The 15,327-nt window shown below is 41.3% G+C and overlaps 1 protein-coding gene across 4 annotated transcripts in view; it reads left to right on the top strand.

The window, feature by feature from the left end:
* Positions 1-15,327, top strand: part of ERAP1 (endoplasmic reticulum aminopeptidase 1) — a 45,932-nt gene that overhangs the window by 20,734 nt on the left and 9,871 nt on the right. For 2 of the 4 annotated variants that reach the window (XM_087861966.1, XM_087861967.1), the window contains exons 12-14: positions 11,964-12,043; positions 12,612-12,795; positions 14,139-14,373. In XM_087861966.1, the coding sequence (XP_087718092.1) occupies positions 11,964-12,043; positions 12,612-12,795; positions 14,139-14,373 (499 nt within the window). The remainder of the gene's footprint in view (positions 1-11,963; positions 12,044-12,611; positions 12,796-14,138; positions 14,374-15,327) is intronic. The other 2 variants (XM_045808355.2, XM_087861968.1) reach the window with 1 other exon arrangement.

The following is a 15,327-nucleotide window of genomic DNA, read 5'->3' on the forward strand; positions in this document are numbered from 1 at the left end:
AGGAGTCTGTTTTTAGTTTTTCAGATTACTCATGAAGACAAAATACCGTATGATTTCACCTATATCTGTAGGACTTAATTCATGAAAGCGTAGTATCCTTCAGGTCCATCTCTGTTGTCGCAAATGGGAAGATTTCATTCTTTTTTATGACTAGTACTCCATTGTGTGTGTATGTACATATGCGTATATATCCTTTTTTTATCCATTTATTAGTGGTCGCTTAGGTTGCTTCCATATCTTGCTATAAACTCTGCTGCCGTGAGCATACGGGTGCGTGTGTATCTTCTCAGATGGGGGTTTTCATTTTCTTAGAATAAATACCCAGGAGTAGAATTGCTGGATCATAGTGTAGTTCTTCTTTTAATTTTTTTTTAGCAACCTGCTTACTATTGATGATAGTGACGGCCGCAGTTCACACTCTCACCATCAGGAAAATGGAGCCTCCCATTTCCTCAGCATTCTTACCTATGTTTGTTATTTGTTTTTATTACTTCATTTTCTTTTCATCATAACTGTACTCTTGAATCCCCATCACCTATTTCACCCATCCCCCCACCCACCTTCCCTCGGGTAACCATCAGTTCTCTATAGTCAAGAGTCTGTTTCTTTTTCCTGGTTTCTCTTTTTGTCCTGGTTTATTTCTTAAAATCCACATATGAGTGAGATCATATGGTATTTTTGTCTTTCTCTGTCTGATTTCGCTTAGCATTATGCTCTCCAGTTCTATCCACGTCGTTGTAAATGGCAAGACTTCATTCTTTATATATATATTCTATATATTCTATTCTATACACACACACACACACACACACACACACCCGCATACACATAGCATATCTTCTGTATCCATTCATCTGTTGATGGACACTTGGGCTGTTTCCATAATTTGGCTCTTATAAATAATGCTGCTGTAAACATCGTGGTGCATGTATCCCTTCAAGTTAGTGTCTTCATATTCCTTGCGTGGATCCCCAGTAGTGTGATTGCTGCATCATAGGGTAGCTCTATTTTTAATGTTTTGAGGAACCTCCATACTGTTTTCCACAGTGGCCGTACCGTTTTATATTCCCACCAACAGTGCACAAGGGTTCCCCTTTCTCCACATCCTCACCAACACTTGTTTCTTGTGTTTTTGATGTTACCCATTCTGACAGGTGTGAGATGATAGCTCATTAGTTTTGATTTGCGTTTCCCTGGTAAATGATGAGCGTATTTTCGTGTGTCTGTTGGCCATCTGGATGTCTTCTTTGGAGAAATGTCTGTTCATGGCTTCTGTCCATTTTTAAAATTGGTTTCTTTTTCTTTTGCCTGTTGAGTTTGATAAGTTCTATACATTTTGGTTACTAACCCTTTATTGGAAACATCATTTGCAAATATCTCCTACCATTCCATAGGTTGTGTTTTACCTTTGTTTGTTGTTTACTGTGCAGAAGCTTTTTATTTTGATGTAGTCACAATAGTTTATTTTTGGTTTTATTTCCCTTGCCTCGGGAGACTTATCTAGAAAAATGTTGCTGTGGCCGATGTCCTGTGCTCTCATCAAGGATTTTTATGGTTTTGTGGTTCACATTTAGGTCTTTAATCCATGTTAAGTTTATTTTTGTGAATGGTGAAAGAAAGTGGTATGGTTTCATTCTTTTGCATGTAGCTGTCCAGTTTGCCAAGACTGAAGAGACTTTTCCCCATTGTATACTCATTCCTCTTTTGTCGAAGGTTAATTAAGCATGTGATCATGGGTTTATTTCTGAGTTTTGTATTCTGTTCTATTGATCTATCTGTCTGTTCTTATGCCAGTACCGCACAGTTTTAATTACTACCATTTTGTCATATAACTTAAAATCTGGTGCTGTGATACCTCCAGTTTTGTTTTTCTTTTTCATGATTGCTTTGGCTATTTGAGGTCTTTTGGGATCCCATACACATTTCAGGATTATTTGTTCGAGCTCTGTGAAAAATGCTGTGGGGGTTTTGATAGGAATTGCATCAAATATGTAGATTGCTTTGCGTGCCACAGACATTTTATAACAGTATTTGTTCTTCCATGAGCATGGAACGTCTTTTCATTTCTTTGCGTCGTCTTGAATTTCTTTCATCAGTGTTTTATAGTTTTCAGAATACAGGTCTTTCACCTGTTAAGTTTATTCCTAGATATTTTTTTGTGTCTGGTGCAATTGCAAGTAGGATTGTTTGCTTAATTACCCGTTCTGCTGTTTCATTGTTAGTGTATAGAAATGCAACAGATTTCTGTACATTGATTTTGTATCTTGCGACCTCACTAGACTCAGTTATCAGTTCTAGTAGTTCTATCAGTTCTAGGAGTCTTGAGTTTTCTATGTACGGTATTGTGTCATCTGCAAATGATAAGAATTTTATTTCTTCTTTGCCAGTTTGGATGCTTTATTTATTTATTTATTTATTTATGTATTTTTGTTATCTGATTGCTATGGCTAGGACTTCCAGTACTAAGTTGATTGAAAGTGGTGAGAGTAGACATCCTTCTCGTTCCTGACCTTAGGGGAAAAGCTCTGTTTTTCACCATTAAGTATGTTGTTGGTTGTCGGTTTGCATATAAGGCCTTTATTATGTTGAGGTATGTTTCCTCTAGACCTACTTTGAAGAGTTGTTTTTTTTTTTTTTCTACCATAAGTGGATGTTTTACTTTGTCCAATACTTTTTTGGCATCGATTGAAATGCTCGTATGGTTTATCCTTTCTCTTATTGATGTGATGTATCATGTTGAGTGTGTGTGTGTGTGTGTGTGTGTGTGAGAGAGAGAGAGAGAGAGAGAGAGAGAGAGAGAGAATATTGAGCCACTTCGCGTCCTAGGAATAAATCTGGCTTGACTATGGTGTATGATTTTTTTTTTTTTTAAGAGACGTCGGTTTCAGTTTGCTGATACCTTGTTAAGGATTTTTGCATCTATATTCATGAGAGATACTGGCCTGTACTTCTCTTTTTCTTATTTCCTATTGTGGCCTTTTCTTTTCCTCTTAAGATTCCTTAACATTTCTTGTAAGGCTGATTTGTGGTCATGACCTCCTTTATCTATTGCTTGTACTGGGAACCTTTTATCTCTCCTATTCTGAATAATAACCTTGCTGGGTAGGTTATTCTTGGTTTTAAGTTTTTCCCTTTCAGCACTTTTATTATATTCTGCCACTTCTCTCTGGTCTGCAGAGTTTCTGCTAAAGAATACGCTGATAGTCTTAGGGTTTCTCTTATACATAAATTTGTATTTCTTTTGCTGCCTTTAAGACTTTCTCTTAAATTGTTGATATTGTAATTGTCATATGTCTCCCTGTGAATCTCTTTGGATTCTTCTTTTTTGGAAGTTTCTCTGCTTTTTTGGGCTGGGATGTTTATTTCCTTTTCTGGGTTAGTGAAATTTTCAATCATTATTTTTTTTTAATAATTTTTTATTATGTTAGTCACCATACAGTACATCCTTAGTTTTTGATGTAATGCTCCATGATTTATTATTTGCGTATAACACCCAGTGCACCATGCAATATGTGCCCTCCTTAATACCCATCACCGGCCTATCCCAATCCCCCACCCCCCTCCCGTCTGAAGCCCTCAGTTTGTTTCCCAGAGTCCACAGTCTCTTATGGTTCATTCCCCCTTCTGTTTACCCCCCCCCTCATTCTTCCCTTCCTTCTCCTACCGATCTCCCTATTTCTTATATTCCATAAATGAGTGAAACCATATGATAATTGTCTTTCTCTGCTTGACTTATTTCACTTAGCGTAATCTCCTCCAGTCCCGTGCATGTTGCTGCAAATGTTGGGTAATCGTTACTTCTGATGGCTGAGTAATATTCCATTGTATATATGGACCACATCTTCTTAATCCAGTCATCTGTTGAAGGGCATCTCGGCTCCTTCCACCATTTAGCTGTTGTGAACAATGCTGCTATGAACATTGGGGTGCATATTGCCCTTCTCTTCACTATGTCTGTATCTTTGGGGTAAATACCCAGTAGTGCAATTCCTGGATCATAGGGTAGCTCAATTTTTAACTTTTTAAGGGACTCCACACTGTTTTCCAGAGTGGCTGTACCAACTTGCATTCCCACCAACAGGGTAAGAGGGATCCCCTTTCTCCACATCCTCTCCAACATTTGTTGTTTCCTGCCTTGTCAATTTTTGCCATTTTAACTGGCGTAAGGTGGTATCTCAGTGTGGTTTTGATTTGAATTTCCCTGATGGCTAACGATTTTGAACATTTTTTTTCATGTGTCTGTTAGCCGTTTGTATGTCTTCATTGGAAAAGTGTTCATATCTTCTGCCCATTTTTTTATTTGTTTCTTGCGTATTGAGTTTGAGACGTTCTTTGTAGATCTTGGATACCAGTCTTTTATCTGTAGTGTCATTTGCAAATATCTTCTCCCATTCTGTGGGCTGCCTCAGTTTTTTTGACTGTTTCCTTGGCTGTGCAGAAGCTTTTTATCTTGATGAAGTCCCACAGGTTCATTTTATCTTTTGTTTCTCTTGCCTGTGGAGATGTGTCATGAAAAAGGTTGCCGTGGCTGATGTCGTAGAGGTTGTTGCCTATGTTCTCCAGGATTTTGACGGATTCCTGTCTCACATCGAGGTCTTTCATCCATTTGGAGTTTATCTTTGTGTATGGTGTGCGAGAGTGGTCAAGTTTCGTTCTTTTGCATATAGCTGTCCAATTTTCCTAGCACCATTTATTGAAGAGACTGTCTTTTTCCCACCGGATGTTTTTTCCTGCTTTATCAAAGATTAGTTGCCCAAAGAACCGAGGGTCCATTTCTGGGTTCTCTATTCTGTTCCATTGGTCTATGTGTCTGTTTTTGTGCCAGTACCATGCTGTCTTTGTGATCACAGCTTTGTAGTATAGCTTGAAATCTGGCAACGTGATGCCCCCAGCTTTGTTTTTCCTTTTCAACAATTCCTTGGCAATTCGGGGCCTTTTCTGGTTCCATACAAACTTAAGGGTGGTTTGTTCTAGGTCTTTGAAAAATGTCATTGGTATTTTGATCGGGATGGCATTGAAAGTGTAGATTGCTCTGGGTAGCATAGACATTTTAACTATGTTGATTTTTCCAATCCATGAGCATGGAATGTTTTTCCATCTTCTTGTGTCTTCTTCAATGTCTTTCAAGAGTGATCTATAGTTTCTAGAATATAGATCCTTTACCTCTCTGGTTAAGTTAATTCCGAGATAATGTATGGTTTTTGGTGCTATTGTAAATGGAATGGATTCCCTAATTTCTCTTTCTTTGGTCTCGTTATTCGTGTATAGAAATGCAACTGATTTCTGAGCATTGATTTTGTATCCCTCCACATTACTGAATTGCTCTATAACTTCTAATAGTTTGGGAGTGGATTCTTTTGGGTTTTCCATATAGAGTATCATGTCATCTGCGAAGAGAGACAGTTTGACTTCTTCTTTGCCGATTTGATACCTTTTATCCCTTTTTGTTGTCTGATTGCTGCTGCAAGGACTTCTAGTACTATGTTGAATAATAATGGCGAGAGTGGGCATCCTTGTCATGTTCCTGATCTTTAAGGGAAAGGCTTCCAGCTTTTCCCCATTGAGAATGATATTTGCTGTAGGCTTTTCATAGATGGTTTTTATGAAATTGAGGAATGCACCCTCTATCCCTACACTCTGAAGGGTTTTAATCAGGAAAGGATGCTGTATTTTGTCATATGCTTTTTCTGCATCAATTGAGAGGATCATATCGTTCTTGACCCTTTTCTTGTTGATATGATCTATCACACTGATTGATTTGCGAATGTTGAACCACCCTTGCATCCCAGGGATGAATCCCACTTGGTCTTGATGGATAATCCTTTTAATGTACTGTTGGATCCTATTAGCTATGATCTTGTTGAGAGTTTTGGCATCCATATTCATCAGGGAAATCGGTTTGTAATTCTCCTTTCTGTTGGGAGTCTTTGCCTGGTTTGGGGATCAAGGTAATACTGGCCTCATAGAATGAGTTTGGTAGTTTTCTTTCTGTTTCTATTTTTTGAAACAGCTTCAGGAGAATAGGTATTATTTCTTCTTTGAATGTTTGGTAGAATTCCCCGAGGAATCCGTCAGGCCCTGGACTCTTGTTTTTGGGGAGGTTTTTGATCACTGCTTCAATCTCTTCATAATTAATCGGTCTGTTTAATCAGTTTCTTCCTGTTTCAGTCTTGGTAGTTTATAGGTTTCCAGGAAGGCATCCATTTCTTCCAGGTTGTTTAATTTATTGGCATAAAGCTGTTGATAAAAGTTTCTAATGATCCTTCCTATTTCTTTGGTGTTAGACATGATCTCGCCCCTTTCATTCATAATTTTATTAATTTGGGTCCTTTCTCTATTCTTTTGAATAAGTCTGGCCAGTGGCTTATCGATTTTATTTATTCTTTCAAAGAACCAGCTTCTAGTTCTGTTGCTCTGCTCTACTGTGCTCTTGGTTTCTAATTCATTGATCTCTGCTCTAATCTTGATCAACCGCCTTCTCGTGCATGGGTTAGGCCTGTTCTTCTGTTCTGCTCCAGCTTCTTGAGGTGAGAATATAAAAACTGCATTTTAGATTTTTCTATTCTTTTGACTGAGGCTTGGATGGCTATGTATTTTCCCCTTAGGACCGCCTTTGCAGTGTCCTATAGGTTTTGAACCAATGTGTTTTCATTCTCATTGTTCTCCAGAAATTGTTTAAACTGATTTTTAATTTCCTGGTTTACCCAATTGTTCTTGAGCAGGATGGTTCTTAGTTTCCAAGTATTTGAGTTTCTTCCAAATTTTTCCTTGTGATTGAGTTCCAATTTCAAAGCATTGTGGTCTGAGAATGTGCGGGGAATAATTTCAGTCTTTTGGTATAGGTTGAGGCCTGTTTTGTGACCCTGTATATTGTCTACTCTGGAGAACATTCCATGTGCATTTGAAAAGAATGAGTATTCTGTTGTTCTGGGTGTAGTGTTCTGTATATATCTATGAGGTCCATCTGGTCCTCAAAAATCATTCAAAGATGTCATTCAAAGATCTTGTTTCTTTGTTGATTTTCTGCTTAGGTGATCTGTCTATTGCTAAGAGTGGAATGTTGAGGTCCCCTACTATTAATGTATTATTATCTATATGTCTCTTTATTCTGGTTAAGAGTTGGCTTGTGTATCTAGCTGCGCCCCTGTTGGGGGGCATAGCTATTTATAATTGTCATATCCACTTGTTGGATACATCCTTTAAGAATAATATAGTGTCCTTCTGTATCTCTCACTACAGTCTTTAGTTTAAAATTTAATCTGTCTGATATGAGAACTGCTACCCCAGCTTTCTTTTGAGGTCCATTGGCATGAAAGATGGTATTCCATCCCTTTACTTTCAGTCTGGATGTATCTTTAGGTTCATAATGAGTCTCTTGTAGACAGCAAATGGATGGGTCATGTCTTTTTATCCAGTCTTCAACCCTGTGGCATTATGGGAGCATTTAGGCCATTCACATTGAGAGTGATTATTGAGAGATATGATTTTAATGATGTCATGTTGCCTGTGAAGTCTTTGTTTCTATAGATTGTAAATTTCTGTTCTGTATCACTCTTGGGGCCTTTTAACTTTTATAGAACCCCCCTAAATATCTCATGTAGGGCTGCTTTGGTGCTTACAAATTCCTTCAGTTTCTGTTGATCCTGGAAGGCCCTTATCTCTCCATCAATTCTGAATGTCAGCCTTGCTGGATAAAGGATCCTTGGCTGCATGTTCTTCTCAGATAGAGCTTTGAAAATACCCTGCCAACCCTTCCTAGCCTGCCAGGTCTCTGTAGACAGGTCTGACGTTAATCTGATATTTTTCCATCTGTACGTGAGTATTTTCTTCCCCTGGCCACTTTCAATACTGTATCCTTGGATCTAATATTTGCAAATTGCACTATGACGTGACCTGGTGTAGGTCTGTTGTCACTGACCTTGGAAGGGGTCCTCTCTGCCTTTTGGACATGAATGCTTGTTTCCTTTGCCAGATTAGGGAAGTTCTCAGCTACAATTTGTTCAAATATCTCTTCTAGACCTCTCTCTTTCTCCACTCGGGGATGCCAATGATTCTGACATTGGAACATTTCATTGAGTCAGTAATCTCCCATAATCTACATTCTTGAGATTGGATTTTTTGAGCCAAGTTTCCGTTTTTACTTTCTCTTCTACCATCCCATCCTCTGATTCACTAATTCGTTCTTCTGCCTCATTCACCCTGGCCGTCAGAGCGTCTAGTTTAGACTGCATTTGATTCATAGCATTTTTAATTTCTGCCAGATTCGCTCTCATTTCTGCCCTTAGAGATTCTATATTCTCGTTGATATTTTCGTTAATAGTTTTTTCAAGCCTACACATCATCTTTACCATTGTTACTCTGAACTCCATTTCTGACAATTTGGTTATATCCATATCCATCAGTTCTGTGGCAGAGGCCACAGACTCATTATCTTTTCTTTGCTGGGGGGGATTTCTCCTCCTCCTTATTCTGATGAGGAGAGGTTGCGGGGATGCCCAGAGCCCAAATTATTGACCAGGACCCAGGCAGTGTGCACTTGGTTTATAGGGACCTTAGGGATGTGGGCTTCTTGATTTTTCAGCCTGCCTTCTGGGGGAGGGCCCTGCCGCGCCCATACACAGGTAACGCTGTTTGGGTAGAGTTGCCCTGTCTCTTGCGAGGGGGATGGGGATGGGCGCAATGTGAGCTGGTATTTCCAGGCTTTTGTTCTCTGGCGGCTTTCCCTGGCGGTTTGCTGTGGCTCTTCGGAGAGTCAGAGCAGCAGTGGCCATATCCTAGCCTCTGTCTCAGAACAGAAAGATCGCAGTCCGCTCTCCACTGAGCTCTCCTGGCCACTTTAACTCTGTTTCCGTCGGTGCTGCTAAAAACCCCACAGCATCCCAGTTGTGCGCCCCACAGCCTGTGTCCCAGCCCTCACTTCCAGGGCCGGCATGTCTCTGTCCTTTGTGTTTCTAACACCGCCAGCCGCCCCGGTTCCCGCACACACTCTCGAGCTCCCTGTTTCAGTGTGGTTCGCCCGCGCTCCAGAGCTCCAGTTTTTAGTCTGGTCACACGCGCGCGCTCCTGAGCTCTCAGTTTCGGTCTAGTTCGAGTGTGCGCTCTGGAGCTCCGGTTTTCAGTTTGGACGCACACGCTCCTGAGCTCCTGGTTTTAGTCCGGTTCCAGTGAGTGCTTCGAAGCTCCGGTTTTCGGACTGGTCGCGTGCGTTCCCCGGCTCACGGTCTCAGTCCGCTCTCTCGCGGGTGCCGGTCCGCCTGCTCCCCCGTGCAAGTGGCTACCGCTTCCCGGCGCCCGAACGCGGCGGCTCCCTCCCCCTTCCGTTTATCTTCCGATATCTGCGTGCGGTTTCACAGCTCCCCGCTTCGTACCTCAATAGTCAGCACTGGAGATGTTCATTTGTAGAGATCCAGATGTATCTTCCTGCGTCTCAGGCTGATTCCGTGGGTGTTCAGGATGGTTCTCCGTCCCAGCTCCGGGATCCGGGCTTTTTTCAACCTGGGTCTCCTCTGAAATGTGTTAGTGGCTGGGGCGAGATGAATTGCTATATCCTCCTAAACTCTGGCCAGAAGATTCTCCTTGTAAACGCATCCGTGGTATTATACGTTCTTTCATGCATGTGCCCTATTTCTTCTTGTGTCTTATTCTCTATTGGACTGTGCACCACTCAAGAATCAGGAGTTTTTTCATCTTTATATCTCCAAGGCCTCGGAGCGATAGGCAGCCCTTGGCTCAGGAAATGCTTAGCCCCATGCTTCCGGCTTCTGTAGTCAACCATTATTTCTTTAAATAAGTTTTCTGCCCCTTTCTTCCCTCTTCTCCTTATGGGACCACTATAATGTGAATGTTCCTCACTTGATGTTGTACCAGAGGTCCCTTATATACTGTTCTCCTTTTTGTTTTCTACTTGCTATTCTGATGGGGTGATTTCCACTATTCTATCTTCTAGATTATTGATCTGTTCTCTATCATCTAATCTGCTGCTGATGGCTTATATTGTATTTTTCTTAAATTGTTATTCAGCTCTGTGACTTCTATTTGGTACTTAAATTTTCTAACTCTTCAAGTTCTCACTGTATTCTTCCATTCTTCTTAGTTCAGTGAATATGACCATTATTTTGAACTCTATCAGTTAAATTACTTACCTATTTCATTACTGTTTTATTTTTCTGGGATTTGTTTCACTTTCTTTTGTTTGGAATATAATCCTTGGTGTCCTTAGTTTGTTGACTTCATATGTCTGTTTCTGTGAGTTAGTGTAACCTGTGTAGGTTGCATGTGCCTAGTGGCTTTGGCTATACAGCTGAAGATGGAGTGGGATGAGGGGAAGTTTCCCGGGGCAAAATGCGCCAAGGCTGTCCTGGTGAGATGGCTGGAGCTGGAGGGGGTATGGGCCCAGGGTTCCCAAATACTCTGTGCTGGAGCTGCCCTGGTGAGACGGCTAGAGCTGGAGCGTACATGGGCTGGGGAGTTCTGAGTCACTCCCTGGGCCACCCTGGAGAAACAGCTGGCTGTGGAGGAGATGCTGCCCTGGTAGGCTGTCTAGAGCTGGAGTGGGAACAGGTGCAGTCCATAGGGTCCTGGGTTGTCCTGCACCAAGGCTACCATGGAAGGATGGCTGGGCCTTGACTGGGTATAAGCCAGGAGGGTCCTGGAGTGCACTGCTGAGGCCACCCTGGCAGGTCGACTGGAGCTGGTGTGGGCTTGGGGCCTTGGACCAACTGGGGTGGCCCTACGCAGCTGGCTAGAGTGACTGAACCTTGCTCCTGTGCACAATATCATGGTGGAGGGGGAATGTAAACAATGGTGCTTACCAGTGCCTAGGACTGCAGAGAGAGTTCTAGCGGTTTGCCCACTAGAGTTAGTGGATTTCCTTCACCTATAATCTAGTTATCCTTTACATTGCTCTTTATTCATCTCGTCCCAGGGTGGGCAAGTCTGTGTGGGGCCTTGAGTAATATGCCTCCCTCAGTGCGTTGGGATGGGATCCCTGTCTCTGCCTTCTCTGTGTGGTCCCTCTCGTTTGTCGTCCAGAAGCTAGTCAGTCAGCCCTCAGTTCTTTCCCAGGAGGAACTGCTCTGTATGTAGGTATAGATTTGCTGTACCCACCGGGGGTGGGGGTGAGTTTGATGTCCTCCTGTGCTTCCCTCCTGGATCCACAGTAGCAGTTTTTTTTTTTTTTAACTGCAAGTAAGTTGGAAACATGATGTCCGGTTCCCTGAAATACTTCAGTGTGGTGTTTCGGGGAAAAAACAAGAACGTTCACTTTTGTAAGCACGGTATAATTATCAAAGTTATAAAATGAAATTGGTCTAATGCTTTGACCTATAAACCTGATGTACTCTTCCAGGTTTCCTAATACTATCTTTATAGCAGAAGAAGAAAAATCCTGGCTCAGGATTCCGTGTAGGCTCACAGTGTATCGTCACACATGTTCAGTCGTATTTTTTTCTTCTTTTCCTGAGACAGTTCCTCAACTTTTTTCTTTCTTGCCCTTGGCATTTTTGAAGAGCACAGTCCAATGTTTTAATAGAATGTCCTCCAGTTTTTGTTTTCTGCTGTTTCTTCATGATGAGATCTAGCTTGTGTATCATTGACCGGAATTCCACTGAAGCGATATTGTATTCTTAATAAATGATGTAGGAGTCCTATGGTGGCAATTTGTGCCGATTACAGTGGTCAAGTCTGTAAGGTAGGACCTCTGAGCTCCAATCAGCCATCTCTGCAGAGGATGCCAGGGTTCGCTGGAGCCCAAATTCCCAGCTCTACTGAAGAAGTCCGAGAAGAATGAATAGTGCTTGGGCCGACACCCCTTGCAAAGCTGGAAAACAAGCTGGTGACATCTTGACCTCTTGTCTATAGTAGTTTTCATCCCATCTTTTAAACTAGGCCTTGTCCGGCATATGATAGATGATTAATAACTGTTTGTTGAATTGAATCAACAAATAATCTGTCCTTTCTTTAAGGTACCTGTGGCATGTTCCATTGACCTTCATTACCAGCAAATCAGACTCCATCCAAAGATTTTTGCTGAAGACAAAAACAGGTAATTTACCATAGAAATAACTAGGTTAAGTCAAGAAGAAACTGGAAATGCATAAGACTTAGTTGCAAAGTTTTACTGTTTATGGGGGTTAAAACAGAAGGATCAGGTCAACCTTTATATTCAGCAAATTGTTGCCTTTCAATTTCTAGTGAAGATAGACGTTTCAAAATATTCTCTGGTGGCAAAAAAGAAAGCCAGTGTCTTGCCAGGTAGAGATTAAAGCAGTTGAGTTATACAATGCTAAGAAGGAGGGATTACTAGTGAAAATTCCATCTTCCTTTGTTGCCACTGCTGGATCATATCCTATGTGTAGCCTGAAACATGGCTGGATTCTTCTCCTCAATCTATTAATCTCAAAAAATGGGTGTCTAAAGCTAGTGCTGGCTTTTGCCTATTGGAATGGACTTTTCTTGTTTCTAAAAGAAATGTGTTCAATATGAAACTCATTTCAGTATTAAAATTGTTCAATATTAAACTTGCCTTTAGTTTCTTTGTCCAGGCTCTGCTCAGAAAAGCTTTCATCAGTGAAGAGAGAAAATGAAGCTGTGATTTATTTTATTTGCCCTAGATGTGCTCATCCTCCCAGAAGAGGTAGAATGGATCAAATTTAATGTTGGAATGAACGGCTATTACATTGTGCATTACGAGGATGACGGATGGGATTCTTTGACTGGCCTTTTAACAGTAGCACACACGACAATCAGCAGCAACGATCGGGCCAGTCTCATCAACAATGCATTTCAGCTCGTCAGGTAACACAGACTCCTCAAGGTCTTGGTTTATTTCTGAAAGCGGCTGTCAGCATTCAAACGCTTGATTTCTAAAGATGAAAATGATCGCTTGCTAGTAAGAAGCTGGACGGTGTTTTCCACTAAGTTCTTCTTAAATTCCAAGGTTGCTTTTAGTCTTAGGATTAACCACATGTCTGTGCCTACAGAGTAAGCTAACGCAAGTAATCTGTATTTTCATCTTGCTAACAACTTAGATCGGACTGATGGAAAAGTATAGAAAACCAGGAGACCAACCTCGGGGAGCAGACCGTTGCGCGTAAAGCCTTGTCCTGTAGCTTTCCTGACCATGCTGGCACTCAGGAGGGGTCTGCCCTGCTGGGTCTTTCACGTTTTTGAAGCCTTCTTAGGAGACCACGTGGCTCGGTACCGAGTCGTTGGCAATTTTGTCTCTTGGGTTAAGGGATTTCTATCCCCCCACTGCTCAAACTGGATGCCTGAGTTTCGTGCAAGCTTTAGGGAATAGAGCTCCTAAAATGTGGCCCAGCCACATCATGATTGAGTTGTTGAGGACAGGGTTCACTCTGATTTTTGCCTTTTGACAACGGTTTTTAAGGAAATGGTTCCTAAGCCTGAAACTCAAACTTCTTCAGTATTTAGGCAGAGCTGCAGTTTCCAGGGGAGTCACCCAGGTGAGAAGAAACGATTCTATAATTCTCATTTCCTATGTCCCTTTGCTCTAAATGTTGAGTTCTTCATTTGCTGGACCTCTCAGGGTGGCGAAGAGCAATGGGGGATAAAGACAGAAGTGCTTTATCAAGCTGTTTCTGCCTCCCTGGGACTATTTCCCCCCGTAATATTGTTGCTTAAATCTTGGAGGGTTTTGTACTTAACACGTACCCTGCCACTGAGACTGAACACCTGCCCTCCATAACGAAGGCTTTTTATCTATATTCACTTTCTTTCTGAAATGGAGACAAGAATGTGTTTAATCCAGACACTCAGCCTTTGACCGAGCGGCAGTCTCTCTGACCAAGATTACTGGTTTTGATAAAAATCGCCATCTTACTCTAGCTGTTGAGCACCCAATCTGTGGTTTCTTAGAGGGACAGACGCTGACCTGTCTCCATTTTGTCTTCACCACGAGTTAGGATTGGCTCCATTATTATTCAAGAAACTTCCTCCACAGTGGTAAATAAGCCAGTGTTATGTGTGAAAGAAAAGATACTTATATAAAGATCACTGTTAATAAGGGGGGATTTATTACCTGACTGAATGTTTTACTGGAAGATTAAAATATCTTTTGAAACAGAAAGTTGATTTCCTGGTTTTTGTTTAAACTACTAACCATGGTGTCTCTTGACCAGCAATGGAAAGCTGTCAATTGAAAAAGCCTTGGATTTAACCCTGTACTTGAAACGTGAAACTGAAATTATGCCAGTGTTCCAAGGTTTGAACGAGCTGATACCTATGTATAAGTTGATGGAGAAAAGAGATATGAATGAAGTGGAAAATCAATTCAAGGTAGAAGCCTTCAATGAAGTGAATAGTTACATGCTGGTTTGCTTCTGTGCGGGTGTGGGAAGGCGTCCTCACCATTGTGTATGTATATATGTCTTCATATATGTTGAAGAAAATTACATCAAATTTAACTCAGTATTGGGATTAAATAGCAAAGATTTGGGTTTCATTCTGACACAAAAAAGACACAGCAGCGTACGAATCTGTACTTAAATTTTACGGATTTGTTTTTCCCTTCTTTTTGCAAATCCTTTATTTCATTTTACTGCTGTCTTTTGATGGTTACTATTTAATTTCTATATTTTATTCAAGTTAACATATAGTGTATTATTATTTTCAGGGGTAGAATTTTGTGATTCATCGGTTGCATATAACACCCAGTGCTCATTGCATTACGTGTCCTCCTTAATGTCTGTCACCCAGTTACCCCATCCTCTGGCCCCCCTCCCCTCTAGAAATCCTCATTTTGTTCCCTATAGTTGAGTCTCTTATGATTTGCCTCCCTCTCTGTTTTTATCTTATTTTTCCTTCTCTTCCCATGGGCTCATCTGTTTTGTTTCTTAAATTCCACATGAGTGAAATCATTCGGTATTTGCTTTCTTTGACTGACTTATTCCGCTTAGCGTAATACCCTCTAGTTCCATCCACATCACTGCAAACTGCAAGAGGTCATTCTTTTTCATGGCTGAATAATATTCCATTATAAATATACACCATACCGTCTTTATCCATTCATCTGTCAATGGATATCTGGACTCTTTCCATAGTTTGGCTGTTGTGGACATTGCTGCTATAAACATTGGGGTGCAGGTGCCCCTTCGGATTACTACATTTGTACCCTTTGGATAAGTAACCAGTAGTGCAATTGCTGGGTCTTAGGGTAGTTCTATTTTCAACTTCTTAAGAACCTCCATACCATTTTCCATGGTGGCTGCACCAGCTTGCATTCCCACCAACAGTGCAGGAGGGCTCCCCTTTCTCCACATCCTCGCCAACACCTGTTGTTTCCTGAGTTGTTAATTTTAGCCATTCTGA

This window comes from Ursus americanus, chromosome 5, assembly GCF_024610735.1.
Source record: "Ursus americanus isolate L20-20 chromosome 5, mUrsAme1.1.p, whole genome shotgun sequence".
NCBI lineage: Eukaryota > Metazoa > Chordata > Mammalia > Carnivora > Ursidae > Ursus > Ursus americanus.